This window comes from Trachemys scripta, chromosome 1 (assembly GCF_013100865.1).
Source record: "Trachemys scripta elegans isolate TJP31775 chromosome 1, CAS_Tse_1.0, whole genome shotgun sequence".
Classification (NCBI taxonomy): domain Eukaryota; kingdom Metazoa; phylum Chordata; order Testudines; family Emydidae; genus Trachemys; species Trachemys scripta.
Window position 1 is genome coordinate 109840246 of NC_048298.1, and position 18932 is coordinate 109859177.

An 18932-nucleotide genomic window follows, 5' to 3' on the forward strand; every position below is an offset into this window, starting at 1 on the left:
GTGCCGCCCGGGGGGGGGGGGCAAGTGGGGCAATTTGCCCCAGGCCCCTGACTCCACAGGGGCCCCCACGAGAATGGCGGAGGCTCCCTCCCCAGCCCGACCCCACCTCTGCCCCTCACCCGGAGCCTCAGCGCACCGCATCCAGGAGCGGCCCTGGACAGAGCTAAAGCGGCTGGCTCCAGCGGGGCCTGAGCTCCCTCCCTTTGGCCTGGAGCTCGCAGCCCCGCCCCCTTACCACGCGGTGCTGAGTGGGGAGGAGCTCAGGCCCCACCGGAGCCACGCTGTCCAGGGACTCTCCTGAGGACGCTGAGGCTCCGGGTGAGGGGGGAGTCAGGGGTAAGGGGCCGGGGGGGGTTGGATAAGGGGCAGGGAGTCCCAGGGACAGTCAGGGAACAGGGGGGGTTGGATCGTGGGTGTTCCGGGGGTTTGTCAGGACTTGGTGTGGGGGGATGCATAGGGGTTGGGGCAGTCAGGGGACAGGGAGCGGGGTGGGGTCCTGGGTGGTGGTTGGGGGGGGTCTCTGGGGAACGGTGAGGGGACAGGGAGCAGGATGGGTCGGGGATTCTGAGGGGGGCAGTCGGGGGGCAGGAAGTGGGTGGGGGTCAGATAGGGGGCAGGGCCAGGCTGTTTGGGAGGCACAGCCTTCCCTACCCTAAAACTCATTCAGCAGTTTGAGGCTTGCAGAAGAGCCAAGCTGTTAGCTTTTGCCTTAGGGCTACCATCCCTTTCATTTCTCAAATGCCAAATTATAGTTTATATTTAATTTCAGTGCCATAGGGAGATTAATGTCAGGGAAGGGAAACTTCATTTAAAATTAGCCACTGGGGGAGGGATCACATGAGAAGAGCAATATCCTACACCACCTACCTCCTTCCGAACCCTACCAAGGGAAGCCTCCCACTCCCCTGCATTCCCCAAGGCTTCAGAGGGGTTAATTCAGTGGTTCTCAAACTTTAGTACTGGTGACCCCTTTCACATAGCAAACCTCTGACTGCGACCCCACCCCTTATCAATTAAAAACACTTTTATATATTTAATACTATTATAAATGCTGGAGGCAAAGCAGGGTTTGAGGTGGAGGCTGACAGCTCACGACCCCCAGTAATAACCTTGTGACCCCCTGAGGGGTCCTGACCCCCAGTTTGAGAACCCCTGGGTTAATTTAATTTTAGCACCCTGTGTCCATTTACATGCGTGTGCTATTTTTAGCATTTCAGTTTTCACAACATAGGCTCATCCCAGATTATGGAACAAGCTCAAATGCTTAGTTCGTGGAGTATGTACATAAGCTATACTAAAGACAAACCCACAGTAACCATCTAGTTTGTGAGGGACCCTATGGAGCTAGTCTCTAGGAAACAGTTAAATGCATGGGTTTGTCTAAGTCCATTAGTGGCTATTAGCCAGGATGGGTAAGGAATGGTGTCCCTAGCCTCTGTTTGTCAGAGGGTGGAGATGGATGGCAGGAGAGAGATCACTTGATCATTACCTGTTAGGTTCACTCCCTCTGGGGCACTTGGCATTGGCCACTGTCAGTAGACAGGATACTGGGCTGGATGGACCTTTGGTCTGACGCAGTATGGACATTCTTATGTTCTAACCTAAATGAACCCAATGTTATGGAGACAGATACGAGTCAAGGAAGCCAGCAGAATATCAGAAACCTGGAAAAATCTGACTGGATGGGCTAAGGCGTTTGGTCACAAGCTGAGGTGGTTCAAAAGTTTTGGATTTTTTTTAAGCAGAATTTTTTTATTGTTTCTTTAAACAATCAAACACAGCATGCAGCAAATATTTGGCCACACACTTCTGAAACCCCAAACCATGTTCAGGTTTTGGCAGACTAATTTCAGCTTTTCAATTAAAAAGAAAACAACAAATTTTGAAGGAAAGCAGACGTCCGTGATTTTTTCTGCTTTTTAAAAAACCCTAGTTTTTGATCCAAAAAAAGTTGACGGAAAATATTTGTCCAACCCTTTTAATGAGCTTTAGTGCCTTTTAGCACTAGCTGATGCTGAGAACCAGTGATACCTTGTAAAGAAGATCTCAAAACTGGGTTTGTGCCAAGGTGCGGAAGGTTTGTTTTTCCCAGGGCTGCTCGTGGGGGGGAGCAAGTGGGACAATTTGCCCCGGGCTCCACATGAGAATATAGTATTGCAAAAAAAATTTATGGAAGGGACCCCTGAAATTGCTTTGCCCCAGACTCCCTGAATCCTCTGGGCGGCCCTGCTGATCACAAGAACTCTTTGGGTCTAGATGAATTCTACTGCATGTGGCCCCACATATTCCTGCAGAAGAGCCATATCAGGGATTCTAAAGTCTTTAAGGCTATGTGCTGGGCTGGTGGCTCTCAATTGTAGTTATTGCCCTTCTGACCCTGTGAGCTGAGGCTCTCTCTGGTCCTTAACTGGCTTCTCCAGAGCCTTCCTGTAGCTCTTCCTTTTTGGGCTGCTATTCATAGGGTTTTCTTACTGATCTCCCCTCTTCAAGGTGAGACGATTCTTATCCTGGCCTAAGTCAAGCCATTCCTTCCCCAGGCTGAATTTCAGAAACCCCCCCTCTGTCCTTTCAGGGGGAGAGAAGATGGCTCCCTCCAAATTCCATTCCTAAAGCAATCTGACTGGCTAAGAGGGACTTGGCTCTTCATCAAAATCTCCTCTGAATCAAAGTTGCAGCTGTGCAGTGCCTTGCTGAAAAGACAGTCCTGGCCTCTTGTACAAGACCATTTTCTTTGTTTGATGGCACATTTCTTGCCCATGAGCCCAATGGAGAAGCCTGCTGCATTTCCACCATATTCAAATAGGAGCCTCAAACAGGCTTCAGAAGAGATTTTTCTGAGGTAAAGCTTTTTCAGAAGAGGAATTAAAATGCACAGACTCCTCAGAGGGCCCAATGTGACACAGGAATTTTTGGTACCATATTAAGTTTGGAGCCTCAGTCAGTCTTTAGAAAGAATTTGAGGTAACTTTGTTCATAATGAGCACAGACTCCACAGAATGTCTAGTCAAAACCCATAATTGTTAAATTAAATTAGGAACTTCAAATAGGCCTTAAAAAGGGATTTTCTGAGGTAATTGGTTTTAGAATAGAGTTGAATGCCCAAAATTAATTATTATATGGAGATATATCTCTCATAGAACTGGAAGGGACCTTGAAAGGTCATTGAGTCCATTCCCCTGCCTTCACTAGCAGGACCAAGTACTGTCCCTAAGTTTTTTTTTTTTTTTTTTTTTTAATCCCTAAATGGTCCCCTCAAGGATTGAACTCATAACCCTGGGTTTAGTAGGCAGATACTCAATCCACTGAGATATCCCTTGGTGGTGTTTGGGGTCTGTGCTATACAGGTGGTCAGACTAGCTGATTGGTGGTTCCTTCTAACTTTAAATTCTGACTTGAGCTCTGTGCAACTAATAAGAACATAAGCAAGGCCATAGTGGGTCTGACCAGTAGTCCATCTAGCCTGATATTCTGGTCTTCCAACAGTGGCCAATGCCAGATGTTTCAGAGGGAATGAACAGAACAGGGTAGTTATTGAGTGAGCCAGCCCCCTTTGCCGGAGCAGGAGTCAGAGGTTTAGGAATACCCAAAGCGTGGGGTTGCATCCCTGACCATCTTGGCTACTAGCCATCGATGGACCTACCCTCAATGAGTTTATCTAATTCTTTTTTGAACCCAGTTATACTTTTAGTCTTCACAAAATCCCCTGGCAATGAGTTCCACAGGTTGACTATGCGTTGTGTGTAGTACTTTCTCTGCTTTGTTTTAAACCTGGTGCCTATAAATTTAATTAGATGACCACCTCATTCTTGTGTTGTGAAAGGGTAAACATTTTTTCTCCACATCATTCATGATATTCCCCCTCTTAGTCTTCTCTTTTCTTAAAAAGAGAAGTCCCAGTCTTCTTAACCTCTTCTCACAGGGTAGCTGTTCCATACCCCTAATCATTTTTGTTTCCATTCTTTCTACTTTCCCCCCCCAATTCTAATATACATTTTTTTGAGACGGGAAGACCAGAACTGCATGCACTATTTAAGGTATGGGCATACCATGGATTTATATAGTGGCATTATGATAGTTCCGGTCTTATCTATCCCTTGCCTAATGGTTCCTAAAATTATGTTCTTTGACTGCCACTGCACAGTGAGCAGATGTTTTCAAATAATTTATCCACAATGACTCCCAAATCCTTCTTGAGTAGTCTGAGCTATTTTAGACCTCATAATTTTGCATGTAGAGTTGGGATTATGTTTTCCATTGTGCATTACTTTGCATTTATCAACATTGAAATCCATCTGCCATTTTGTTGCCCAATTACCCACTTTTGTGAGATCCCTTTATAACTGTTCACAGTCAGCTTTGGACTTGACTATCTTGAGTAATTTTGTAGCATTTGCACCTTCCCCACATCACTGTTTATCCCTTTCTCCAGATCATTTATGAATATGTTGAACAACAGTGGTCCTACTACTGATTCTTGGGGGACCCTGCTATTTACTTCTCTCCATTGTGAAAATGGACCATTTATTGTTACCCTTTGTTTCCTATTAATCAGTTACTGATCCATGACAAGACCTTCCCTCTTATCCCGTGACAGCTTACTTTGCTTAAGAGACTTTGATGAGGGACCTTGTCAAAGGCTTTCTGCAAGTCAAATACACTATATCCACTGGATCACCTTTTCCCACTTGCTTATTAACATCCTCAAAGAATTCAAATCATACAAGGACACATACAAAGCCTACTGCAGACTTGCAGACTGTAATTCTTCCTCTTTGGAGAATTACAAAGCCCTGTAGAAGGACAAAGCGAAACCTCCACCTTCTGAGGCTTCTCCCCTTCATTCTCCCTTCCTACTCCTATCTGCAGCCAATCACCAGAAAGCAGGTGGAGCAAGAACCTCTTTAAGGCTTTTGCCAGGGTATTGCCCATTCTTTTACATTTTTCCATTCCAAAGGGGATTAGAACAGACAAGCCATGACAACCTACGTGGAACTGAGCACAAAAGCAAAGATGCCTATCCTGGGACTAGGAACCTGGCAGGTAATGATGAGACCTGCCTACTCCAGTTCTGTACATATGCTTATAGCAAATCTAGTTTGTAACCTGTATGACACTATGAAACTGCTACGGGTCATCAAGCCTGTTGCAGCTGTCTCTCCAAGAGAGTGCAACTCCTACCTGGGAGCTTATGGTCTCTTGAAATTCTGCAGGTGTGACTGTTCAGATACAGCTTTAAGCACTTGTCAAATCTTTTGAGAGTGAATGGGTGGTGTTTATGTGGAGATTTGCCTTTTGATGTAAGGGCCGATGTCCCTGAAAACTGCTTAATGTGATATTTCCTTATACTCAATGCTCATCTGTTACTTAAATTCATTCTATCATCTACTGTGATTAAAAATCAAAGTGGATTTACAAATGGAACTTTGTACTAACTACTTGGATGTTGCTTTATTTATAAAGCACCATAGTTATGCACAGGGCTGCCGAGAGCGAGTTCAGGCCCCGGTGAAAAACTTTTTTCGGGCCCCCCAGCAACGGCAGACCGGCTAAACAGGGCCGACGAGGAGATGGGGGTGGGGAGGAGCCAGGCCCGGAATTTTTTCGGGCCCCCCAGCCAGGGCGGACCGGCTAAACAGGGCTGACGAAGGGAGGGGGGGAAGCCAGGCCCAGAATTTTTTCAGGCCCCCCAGCAAAGGCGGACTGGCTAAACAGGGCCAACGAAGGGAGGGGGGAAGCCAGGACCGGAATTTTTTCAGGCCCCCCAGCAAGGGCGGACTGGCTAAACAGGGCCGACGAGAGGGGGGGGAAACCATGGAAGCCCGGCCCTGGTCCCCTTCCAGACCGCTGGGCCCCAGTAATTTGTACCGGCTTTCCCCCCCCCGGTTATGCATGGTACTTTCCAAATAAATAGGTAGTGCAAGTTCCTGACCTGAGGATCTCACATTTCTGATTTGGGGTGCAGGAGAAGGTTTTTAGAGCCTATTCAAATTAATTTCCAAGAAGTAGGCAAAATGGACAAGTGTCCCCAAAATCTGCAACATTAAAAGATGAAAGGTGTTCAGCCATGTGTTTTATTAAAGCTCTGTAAAAGGTTACATTCGTTCTATATTTCCTCTCAGGCACTGCTGATTCTCAATGTATTTGTGTGTCAATAGGGTTTACTTATTATAATATGTTTATACTTCCCAGTTGTCATCCTCTATGTGGGTCTAATCACAAAAGGTGCTAAGTGCCTTCAGCTCCCATTGACTCCAATGCTAATTGTGCATGCCCAGTACTTCTCAGGATGAGGCCCCTGAACTCGTGTTACAATCCCATGCTTGCAATATGAGTTATCAGTGATGATTTGTGAAATCTTTGAATGAACCTGATAAGTGTGTCAGGCTGACAGGAAAGATTTTGGGATGTAAGAAGCCCTTGGCACCTGCAAAAAACTTATCTAGATGCAATAAAAATTCAATGTTTGTTTCCACAAAAAAATCACTAGGGTTATTTTGTCAAGACTATTCAGTATTAATGTTCCCACAGTATCCTCAACTGTATCTGCATTACAACAGGATCTTTCTTTACACAGTCACACTGTACTCAAATTGAAATGCTATTCAGTAAATACAATGGAATTTAATACAAGGGATTAAATTCTGAATCTCTCATATTGCAGTGTTGTGTAACCATGGAACAAATTGCCAAACCTGTCTCTCTCCCTGCGCCACCAACCAACCAACACAATGGGAAAGACCACGTGTTTTGTTTCTTCACAAAAAGCTTTGTCTTCCACACAGAGCTTTTATACTATACTTTAGTACAGCGGCTCCTAGATACTGTACAGCATATCGTATAGCGGTGGTTCTCAAACTTTCATGCTGATGACCCCTTTCACATAGCAAGCCTCTGAGTGTGATCCCCCCCCCTTATAAATTAAACATTTTAATATATTTAACACCATTATAAATGCTGGAGGCAAAGCAGGGTTTGGGGTGGAGGTTGACAGCTCATGCCCCCTCCCCCCCCCCCATGTAATAACTTCACAACCCCCGAGGAATCCAGTTTGAGAATCCCATTGCATAGCGACTGACTCGGACAGGAGCACTCACCTCCTGACAGCTGGGTGTGGCGCTTCAGTCTCTTTTTCCTGCTGCTCCTGGCACCCTCTGTAGATTGCCAACCTTGCTAGGCAGGTCTTCAGTGGCTCAGCTCTCTGGCCAAGTACCACAGTCAAATGGATGAACTCCCTCCAGAGTAGCAGAGTTCAACACTGTTAATCCTCACCAGAGTCTTCAGCCATGTCTCCAGGCCCTTTTTAATCCAGCCCTTCACTAGGGCTTAGGCCACTTTGCCACTGGCAACACCTGGGCCCACCCACTACTCCAGGTCCAAACCCAAGGTCCCTATAAACAGCAGCCACACACCCCACCTCCTTTAATTCCTTCAATTAATTCCCTGGGCCTCTTCCCAGCCATCCATTACCTTAGGGCTAGAGCTCACAGGTCCTCTCACCCCCAGATTTGGCAAATACAGCCCATCAAGCTCCCTTGGGCCAGAGTTCCCTCTGGCCCCAGCCATGAACTGACCTATTCAGCCACTGCAGCTCCTTTTATCTGAGATTGCTGGGCTTTGATTGGCTGCTTCTAGGCAGCCTCTCTAGGCAGCTCTGGGGACCCACCTTTGCTGCTCCTTCCTGGAATGGGGTGATGATAGAATTGAGGGGCCTCCAGCAGGGGGCCACACAAAGAGACTGGTACATCCTGGAATGCTGCCACTTTTACATACACCAGCTAGCTTTCCCACGCTGCTGAAGGAACTGCAGTTATTGAATCTTATACAAGAAATGAGATGAATTCAGACCGCAAGAGTTATACAAAAAGTAGACATTCACTAGAAGGGATAACCAGTTCTTGCTTGTTTTTTACCCCAGGCAAGAAGCCAGGTAGAGGTGTTATTTTTAGAGTAATAGAATTTAAGGCCAGAAGGTACCACCAGATCTTCTAGTCTGACCTCTTGTATGTCAAAGGCCACCAACATCACCCAGCACCCCAACCAAGCAGCCTTTGATCAGCAGGACTCAGAACTATGGGCTTAAAAAAAAGTGATCAGTGATTATATTGTTTATCTTATAATGCATTAAATGTAGGAATGTGTAGTTTTGCTTTTGCTGCAAGTTCTTACTTGAGATGCCTCTCCTCTTTCCACTTGACTTGGTATAAGGTTGTCAAACAAATTTTCAGTGTTCTTTTCTAGCCAAGAAAGTTATGTGGTTCATATTGATAATGAATCCTAAACTATGTGCCTTATCCAGAGAGTGGCACTTTCTATAATGTTTTGCATTGTATCAACATATGCCTCCTGTCCCATCTCCTCAATAGCAGGCTTGTTTATTTCCAGGAGTCAAGAGGATTTCCAGTGATTTTGTCTTTCCTTGTGTTTCCCAATACCCCACCATAAACTTGGTTTCTCCTCTTTTTCTCTCTTGGCAAATTATAACTTAATTCCAGGTGTTGATTCCAAGTAACTCAACATTGATTCCTATGGTCAGTTTAGCAGAGCTCTTCAAAGATTATCCTGTCAATTTCTCACTCTCAGAATGACTGTGGCTGCAAAGGAAATGTTAAGCAGGTGAATGAAGGTTTCCAACAGGGATGTGGAGAATCCCCTGGAGGGCACTCCTAATGAGACAGTTCATGGCCAGTAACTTTCAGCAAGGGAGGACTGGAGAATTCTTGTATCACGTTTTCCTTCCTCCATGCTCTCAATCTGATGTCTCCAGGAACATGTACTTACATTGTAGGGAATTCTTGCAAAGTTTCCACGTACAGATCTTGGAGTCTGTTATTGTGTTTTCAAAGCAAATGTTGAGCAATATGATTACCATATCTTACTTTGACTCCCATTCCTTGAGATTTGCCCCTTTCTTGCCCACCCTCTTGATCTACATGATTGGCCATCGGGGCAGATTTCACCCTAAATAGATGCATATGGCATAGTACAGTCTTGTATCTATCTTGTCCTACCTGTCTATGGTATTACTTGGGTGCCTATTATCATAGTCTGTGAGTGCCAGTCACAGGTGGCTTAAGACTCAAGGTTGTCACTGGTTGTTTTGTTCCATAAACCTCAGTGAAAATGGGAATCAAACTAGGATCACTCAAATACTACCTGATTTTAAGAGAGGATGAACCATTATCACACTGGAAAGCTGGAAATATTTTTCAGATATTTAAATTTCTGGCTTTCTCTTTTCATTTCAGTCCCCAATTGGGAAAGTGAGAGAGGCCGTGAAGTTTGCCATTGATGTTGGATACCGCCAGTTCGACTGTGCCTATGTGTACCAGAATGAAAATGAAATAGGGGATGCGATCCAAGAGAAAATTGAGGAGGGGGTTGTGACACGGGAGGACCTCTTTGTCGTCAGTAAGGTACAGCTTTGATTTACCTGAGTCTAAGTATGGGGTCAGGTTGATGGCTGGCAGGAAAAGAGACAAAGATCACATAATGCAAAGGGCAGGCTCCATGGAGTAAAGCTAGTCAGCAAATTAACCCCTTAATACTGTATCCACTTTATTAATTTTGTTTTCTTTATTCCAGTAGTCAAGTAAAGGGGATGGAGGGAAGGAAAAAAGAAACTCTTAAAAATCCATGGCTGATTAGAATGCACTTTTCTGTGTACTCCTCTTTTGCCAGCAATAGAACTCAGCCTCTACTTTCAGTGACTCCGAGGAAGAAAGCATGGCTACAGTATTCTTGCTCATTCCTGCTGCAGGATTGAATTTATTAATTTATTAGTATTATGTTAGGTTTTCTCCCCGGCAGCAACAAGGGTAAGCAAAAGAAATAGTTTTCTACCTACTGGAAAACTTGTGAGTGGGTCTTCACCAATCTTGCTTTTTGCATTATTTTCTTTAATTGCTGTCTTAACTGGTGACATTGTACTATATCTTAATCTGGCAGAATCCTAATTTAGTCAAGTGTACTGCCAGTAACAAAATTAACTGTAAGAAAATACCCATCAACTCCACCTCCCCTGTAGATGAAAGGCATAATATTCCCAGACCTGCCTCTGGTAGGTGTGACATGCCCCTGTCCTGCTGCGGATATTTCATAGTCATTTAAAGTCAACTGTCATGCTTAGTTTTCTCTCTCTAGCTGTGGTGCACATTTCATGAGAAATCCCTGGTGAAGGGAGCATGCCAGAATACGCTTGCTGCACTGAAATTGGATTATCTGGACCTCTACCTGATGCACTGGCCCATGGGATTCAAGGTACTGTGACTTTAACTCCTCTAAGCCTTTCTGTCAGAGTCCTAGGGAGGCAATTTCCTCTTCTTAGCAGTCATGCCATAGTTATCTTCTAACCAGGCAAGGAAGACTAGACTTTCTTCAAAGTGTATTGGTGCCACTCCCAGTATCCTCTGGAAAGTAGTGCTGCCCTTGACTGGTAAGGCAGTAGCTATCTCGCAAGGTCATTCTTATTGTACGTCTATGCCGCAGCTATGCTGCTGTGGCACTGTAATGTAGCCTTTTTGTCATTCTTATTTTCTTTCTTTTTTGCTTCTACAGCATTTCCAGCACTTCTGGATTAGAGGGTAATTGATACAAATCAAATGCAGGTCTCTTGGCTCAGAATATCTAGTCATTTGGCTGTCTACAATATTCTACAATATTTCTGTCTGATGGTGTCTATGTACTGAATTCTTATCTATCTCTGTCTTTACTTGGGATGATAGCTAAGTCCTCAGCTCCCTACTCCAGGGACTGTTCTGTCAACCTCCATAAAGCTCCTACAAACTGACAGAAGCACTGATAAGCTTCTGTCCTTCCTCTGCTTGAGTTGCAAGTCACACTGATTGGCATGGTGCCAGTCTGCTCATAAACTAATTACTTTAATAAGAGTTATTCTTTTTTCCTTCTCTTTGCCCCCAAAAACTCAAGTCAGGACACCCTGTACAAATCCATCTTCACTCACTTGCAAATTAAAAAAAAACACAATAGCTATTTCGGCATGGAGGATATCTTTAAACTATCTGTTTTACAATGACAGGTCGGAGAAGAACTATTTCCTGCAGATGAGACTGGTATGATCATTCCAAGTGGCACAGATTTTCTGGACACATGGGAGGTGGGTTCACTGATCAGTTGAGATTCCCTTTGTTTCTGTCAGAAATGCTATTGGATGAGGGTGGCAACAGGAACTGTGTGTGCTCAACAGTGCTATGCCAAGCCTTCAGGAGAGAGGAGAATGAGATAGTTGTCACCAGATTTAGAAGGAATACTTGGGAATCTTGTCCTTTTCTCCATTCTGTCAGATGGGGGACTGAATCAAGTCTTATTGTTGACTTACAGGAATAAAAAGGAAACTGCAGACTGATACTAATGATAACAAGCACAAAAAGAAAACTGTTCTTAAAAGAGAATGAGATGTCTCTGCCTCCTAAGGGGAGGATGTAGTGGGCTATTTTTTGTGTATCCCCTTTCTCAGCTAGACTCTGGGACCTGAAAAACATGATGTATTTGGCAGGTCCAACTGCCTGGTTTATCATTTGGTTTTGTGAAAGAAAATAGGCAAGTTAACAATAAGACCACCAACACTTTGTGCCATGTTTGTCTACATGGGGAAACTGACTTGCATAACTTTTCTGGGATAACTCTGAAAGAAAAGTGACATTATTCCAGAATTATTATTCTGCTTTGTAAACAGACTAATTATTCTGGAATAAAATTACTTTTATTCTGGAATACTGTGTTCACCAGGGGAGCTATTCGAGAATAACTATGCCAGTCAATTTCCCTGTATAGATAAGCCCTTAGTTATATAGAATGTCTGATTCTCTTGTATCCTTAGGCTATGGAAGAGCTGGTGGATGCAGGACTGGCAAAATCCATTGGAATCTCCAACTTTAACTGTGAACAGATAAAAAGGCTCTTGGACAAACCTGATTTAAAATACAAACCAGTGAATAACCAGGTAGACTGCTTACAGACTCATTAGTGTTGGCAGAACACCTGTCTGAAGGATGCTGCAGGTAGATGATGTGACTTGCATGTGTGTCTGTGTATGTTTGGGAAAGGTGTAATTGGTGAATGGACCAGTTAATTAGTTTTTCTATGATACATAGAACTAGAGTTTTATAACTTGGAATTTCCATCCCGTGGGAAATTCAGACATTTAACGTTTTTTTTGTTCTAAGTTGAAATTTCAAAATTGCTCACAGAATAAAATTTCTGAAAAAAAATTAGTTTCAGGTGAATTGAGACATTGTTTCTATTTTGATGTTTTATGTATTTTTAATTTTGTTTTTATTTTATATTTTCTATTATAAATTGGTAATTGTTTTTTAAAATTGATATTCTAATTGCTAAGTAGTATTCTAATCATTAATTTGCGTGGTAATTGGTATTCTAATTGGTTTGGTAACTGGTACTCTTTGCTATTCTAACTGATCATTTGTATTGTTATTCTAATTGGTAACTGATCTAGTAATTGGTATAAAATAAAAATAAAAAATAAAAAAATATATAAAAATGTAAAATAAACATTTTTGAAACAAAAAGCCATTCTGAAACAAAAAATTGAAATGTTCCATGGTGATAAGGTCAAAATGGAAACCGAACATTTCAACCTTATTAAAAATAAAGAACATATGATTAGTGACCACCTATGAAAAGCTCGTTTAGTTGCCCACAATCACAGTCACTCTGTGGCATATTACCGAATGGAAGCAAGCTTAGCACAAGGTTGTGCTTAATCAGCAATGAGATCACAAGAAACTAAAAGTACAAACCAATCCAGTTCGTTCAAGTCAGTTCTTTAACTATTCCTTGCAGAAGGAGTGCCTTTAGATAATTTAAAGTACAGTAGAACCTCAAAGATATGAACACCAGAGTTATGGACTTACCAGTCAACCGGCCACCCTGTGAAACCAGAAGTCATCAATTAGGTAGCAGCCCCAAACACCAGCAAATACTGTACTGCCTCAGGGCTTTAGCCCTGGGGCTCATGGCTTCAGCTGGGGACTTCTGACCCTCGGGAGCACTGGGGCTCAGGGCTTTCGACTGGGGGGAGCACTGGGGCTTGGGGCTTCAGCCCTGTGACTCCGTTCCCAGCTTCAGCCCTGGTCATCGGGGCTCTAGCTACGAGGGGAGTGTCAGTTTCAGCCCCAGTGTTTCCCCCCGATAGCTAAAGCCCTGATGCCTGGCAACTCCCGTGGGGCTGAAGCTGGGAATGGAGCTGCGGGTCTGAAGCCCTGATGCCCCCTGCGAGGCTGAAGCCAGGAACAGAGAGGCGGGACTGAAGCTTCAAGCCCCAATGCTCCCCCCAGGTCTAAAGCCCTGAGCCCCAATGTTTCCATAAGGCAGAAGCCCTGAGCCCCCTGCCAAGAGTCCTGGCGGCCCCTAGGGTCAGATGCCCTGACCCCCATCCCCACCCTGCAGCTGGAGCCCCAACTCCCCCGTCTGTAATGTTTTGTTCAGAGTTATGGACCATTTCAGAGTTATGGCTAGCCTTCATTTCTGAAGTGTCTATAACTCTAAGGTTCAACTATATATTGAACTAGTTAATATGGGGGGGGAGGGATAGCTCAGTGGTTTGAGCATTGGCCTGCTAAACCCAGGGTTGTGAGTTCAATCCTTGAGGGGGCCACTTGGGGATCTGGGGCAAAATCAGTACTTGGTCCTGCTAGTGAAGGCAGGGGGCTGGACTCGATGACCTTTCAAGGTTCCTTCCAGTTCTAGGAGATGGGATATCTCCATTATTTTTTTTTTTTTTTTTTTTTTTAGTTATAACTATTGAACTATATATATAACTAGTTCCAAAAGAAGCCATCTTCTGGAGGTTAGTGGGGATGTATTCTATGGAGAAACTTGTGCTATTATATATCCTTCAGTAAATCACCACAGTGTCCGTACTCTGAAGAACAGTAGTACAGTCTGCCTTTGCATAAACTTAGTGTTCATGCTTGTAGATTGAGAGCCACCCATACCTTCCTCAGGAAGAGCTGGTTAAGTATTGCCAGTCCCAAGGGATCGCTGTCACTGCATACTGTCCCCTTGGAGCTCCCAACTGGCCTTGGTAAGAATGTTTTCTATATCTTGTTTTCTTTTTAGATCCGAGTTCAATAAATTAATATTCACATATTACCATAGGTGGATGAAATAAAAAATGAAAATAATTGATAAATTATTATAGATTACAAAACCTCAAAATTCCTCTTAAATCTGCACAATTACATAGAAACCATTAATCTCTTATTGAATTAATGGATTAATGTGTGGGACTCAGTCTGATTGGATGGATGTATTTTAATAAAAAAACAAGCAATCAATTTGTGAACTGGTGAAGAAAATTCTTAGTTGAATTCTGATCAATTTATTTAACATTCTTTAACAACTTAATGAAAGATTACAAAATCATAATAAAAAACCTGTCATGAAAACATCAGTTTCATGCATTCATTGTAACAAACATTTGGTGAGCTTGAGATAGCTTGTCTCTGGTTCTAATCTTCAAAACCCTCTAGACTATCTCAGAGACATCCACTCTCCATCCATTTCCTACCAGGGAAACTCTGATCATGAAGGATGAAACTCTTGGGAGCCAGAGGGAAGATATTCTCAGTGTTAAATCCTAGACTATAGAACATCTTATTGGAGTATATTGGAATGAGCTATATCTAACTTCTATGCAAAACTTGGCTATTCCCAAATGCCTACTCATGATAAAATAATGTGAAGAATGATATTTAGGGGGGAAAGGGGCAGCGTGAGGGGGTGAATTAAAGTATGCCATAAATTCTTTTGTTCCTAAATTACCAATTATCTTATGAACCCTCTGATGTTTAGTGGTGGAAAAACACAATTATCTTTTCCATCAAAGTGTCTACTTTTTATTTTTGTAGGCCCAAGTCCGAAGACTTTTTCCTCTTGGATGACCCCAAGATAAAGGAAATTGCAGCCAAGTACAGCAAAACCTCAGCTCAGGTATAGACTTATTATACAGCTTTTTTTTTCCTTTCTAAAATGTCATCCTCTTGTGCTGGCTAACGTCTTTCACAAAGGAATTGCACCCAATTCTGTCCCCTGTTATGTTTCCTTTGTAGTATGATGCTTTAAATATATTGTTTTTAATCTGATTGCATTACAGAAGGGATGGGGAAAGATTACTGACCAGTAAACTGTGTGAAATTGAGGGCATTAGCTTGAAAGGGGTAGCTACATCATTCATATGCATCACCATTAGTCAGCCTCAAATTTTCAGTCAATGGCAGTCATTAGTTGCCATCTTGGTCTCATGAATACTAGTAATAAATGAATATGTGCAAAAATTAGGTTGGCTTTGCTACATTGCTTCCTCCTGTGGTAACTCTTCGAGCTAGGGGATTTATTCACTATGGAATGTGAAAGGAGGCATGGCATTGTCTTCTGAATTTGCCACATTTCTGATTTGTTGCTGTAGGTTCTGATCCGGTTCCACATCCAAAGAAATGTGAGTGTAATTCCCAAGTCTGTCACTCCACATCGTATTGAGGAGAATTTTAAGGTAATGTTGCAAATAAGATACTTATAGGTCCCATTGCAAGTTTATACAGGAAACCTGCTTTACCTTACCAATATCATAGTTTTCCCTTATACACCTCTACCCCGATATAACGCGACCTGATATAACACGAATTTGGATATAACGCAGTAAAACAGCACTCCAGGGGAGTGGAGGGGGGTGGGGTGCATGCTCCAGCAGATCAAAGCAAGCTCGATATAACACGGTTTCACCTATAACACGGTAAGATTTTTTGGCTCCCAAGGACAGCGTTATATCGGGGTAGAGGTGTACTTAGAATGAGAAATAACTGGGGTCTCTCAGATATGACTATATGATAACATGGTAAATGCTGAAGTTTTTTTTTAAATGGTGACCACTTAGCTTACTTCATCAGAACAACCAGCAAATAAATAAATGTGAAACCAAATCCTTCCTCTGGAAGAGGTGACCTAACAGTTTGATTTAAAATTCTATTAGTGAATTGCCTGTTTACGTATACTACTTTCTTTCAAAATATGGTCTCTCTCCCTCATCATGTCAGTTCAATGCTAGACCATTCCAAAACACCCAAATCCCTTTGTTTAATGTACATGATTTCCCATACTCAGTTGATTCTTCTAGGCTCCAGTAACTGTATAACAACTAAGAATTTGGAGACAATTAAAATAGAGTAAATAGAATTCTCATTGACACCATCACCTCTTTGAGGTAACACCCAAAGATCTGAAGCTAAGTCAGTCACTCATACCTACAACAATTCTTAAGTACTAACACAGGCTACACTGTGGTTACCCCTAATGAAGAGCCAAACCCTGCATACTTATACTAAAGTAAATATCCTACTGAATATATGAGAGATGGCTTGAGTAATGGTTTGGAGGATCAGGCCATGCAAACATATGTTTCCTTCCTCTGAATTATCCCTCATTTGTAAACATTTGAAAGTCTAACTGAACTATCTCTTTCAGCAAAATAAAAAAAAAATTGATCTTGTCGGTGAGTTGAGTGGTTAGTGACATCCTAAATTATAATACAAGAACCCAGCTGGTAGAATCATGCTATATTGTATTGTAGAGTAGTATTCATAATTCAAGGCCAAAATTTGGAACATGCAGCAGTGGCTCCTGGCACCAGCGCTCCAAGCACGTGTCTGGGGTGACAAGCTGCGGGGGGGGGGGGGGGCCCCCCCACCCCCTGTGGGGGGAGCAGTCAGGCAGCCTTCGGCAGCATGCCTGTGGGAGGTCTGCCAGTCCTGCGGCTTCGGCGGTAGGTACGCCGAAACCGCAGGACCGGAGGACCTCCCGCAGGCATGCCGCCGAATCTGCGGGACCGGGGACCTCCCACAGGCAAGCTGCTGAAGGCCGTCTGCTTGCCGTGCTTGGTGCGGCAGAAAAGCTAGAGCCGCCCCTGGAAACATGGCACCAATAATTAAGCATATAAATTAAGTGACCTGATACTCACAGGTGCTGAGCACTTGCAGAGCCATTACAGGTCCCTTTGACTAAATTAGGAGTTGCAACTGTGAAAATCAGGCCATTTAATTTATAGGCCTGGCTTTAGGTACCCCACATTTGAAATTTTGGTCCACATATTTTATTACCCACTCAGAAATGTGGGCATTCATTGTAACATTTGCTCATGAAGTTGTGTTCCTTCTGTCACCTAAACAACTATAAGGCATTCCTCCTCATCTCTGCAGTATCCTGACCTGGAAGCCACTTAAACGTACCTCTTGTACATCTTATTTTGTGTGTTTGCCTCTCTTGCTCTCCTTTTAAGGTGTTTGACTTTGAATTAACTAAAGAGGAGATGGAAACGATCCTCAGCTTTAAGAGGAGATGTAGAATCTGTTCCATAAACATGTGAGTGTCTCTTCTCATCTAGCAGAATGCATGGCAAATCCACATTTATTGTAGAACATTTATATCCTAATTTTTTAAATGGTGAGTAGGAAACTGAACAATGGACCTCTAACAAAATGTCATATTCAAAGCCACTGAAATCCCATGCTAGCATTCACTAGAATACTAGTCAGCTTGTACCCCTTTGCAGAATTGTGATTTATACAGGATTTATCATGTTAAAATAGCTTTTAGTATGTAGATGTCAAGCTACTATGAGCTAAACATGTGTTTGCAAATTAAAATAGACTTACAGCTCCAAAATAGATAGGTTTCAGATTTCTCGATTTTTTGCTACTCATCTGACTAAAATATGTTCAGTGTAAAATTACAATTCAGAAATTAATGTTCTACTAAATTATCTAATCCTTGTAAGTTAGTAAATCTAGAAGAGAGAGGTCATGTATTACCTATACAGAGATTATTAATGTAGTGTCTGTATTGTCGAGTGGTTGGATCCTGACATTTCAGATCTATTCCTAGCTCTGCTATTTATTCTCTTTTCCCAATGTAACAATCTGTGAAGTGACTCCTACGGACATACTGTACCTCACAAATGTGTGGCTTAATATTGCAAAGAAATTTGGTATCCTCGGTTAAGGTGTGCTAAATAAATGTAAAGTACAGTATATTCCTTCTGACATCAAGATCATAATGTAAAATCTAAACAGTTACAAATCTACAGGGGAAAACTACCTTTTGAATGACAGGAGTTCAAGCCTGCCTATTTAAATTGCAGAATACCCAAATCCTCTATTGATTACAAAAAGCAGAGAGTTAACATGAGTTATCCTGTATAAGTTAGGCCAGTGAGGGAGGCTGGATAAACACTTTAAATGTCCACTATAATTAGAGATTATGCACATTTCAAACTCCTCTCTTTAACCTTGAGACTGCATCAGTGCTGATCCTTGTAGTGTACACTGTAAGGACTTTAGAATAACTTTCTCTCTTTCTCTAGGTGCACAAATCACAAGGACTATCCTTTCAGAGAAGATTAAACCTGGCATTGTCTTGACATTCTTCAGGGCTTAGAATGATTGGATTCTGCTGATCCTTTAGTCTGGTTAGCTGAACTGATGAGCATGTTCACGTGCACTATACAATTATGGCATCATTTAATCACCAGTGTAAATGTATTATGTACTGCCTGCTGGCAGAGAAGATTCTACAAGAAGCTTGAAGAACAAAGCCTGAAGACAGTCCAATTTGCTGCCCTTACATCTACTATTACTACTGTAGTCCTTTAGCTGTTTGAGATTTTTTTACAATAAGCAACAGAGGGTCCTGTGGCACCTTGAAGACTAACAGAAGTATTGGGAGCATAAGCTTTTGTGGGGAAGAACCTCACTTCTTCAGATGCATCTTCTTCAGAAGTGAGGTTCTTACCCACGAAAGCTTATGCTCCCAATACTTCTGTTAGTCTTAAAGGTGCTACAGGACCCTCTGTTGCTTTTTACAGATTCAGACTAACACGGCTACCCCTCTGATACTTGTTTTTA

The 18932-nt window shown here is 42.8% G+C and overlaps 1 protein-coding gene across 1 annotated transcript; it reads left to right on the plus strand.

The window, feature by feature from the left end:
• Positions 1-4974: 4974 nt before the first annotated feature.
• LOC117882897 (aldo-keto reductase family 1 member B1-like) lies at positions 4975-18662 on the plus strand. The gene is made up of 10 exons (XM_034781769.1): positions 4975-5040; positions 9246-9413; positions 10141-10257; positions 11036-11113; positions 11837-11959; positions 13956-14062; positions 14889-14970; positions 15446-15529; positions 17309-17391; positions 18392-18662. The coding sequence occupies exons 1-10, from the start codon at positions 4975-4977 to the stop codon at positions 18429-18431; spliced, it is 948 nt and encodes a 315-aa protein (XP_034637660.1). The 3' UTR covers positions 18432-18662.
• The last annotated feature ends 270 nt before the right edge of the window (positions 18663-18932 follow it).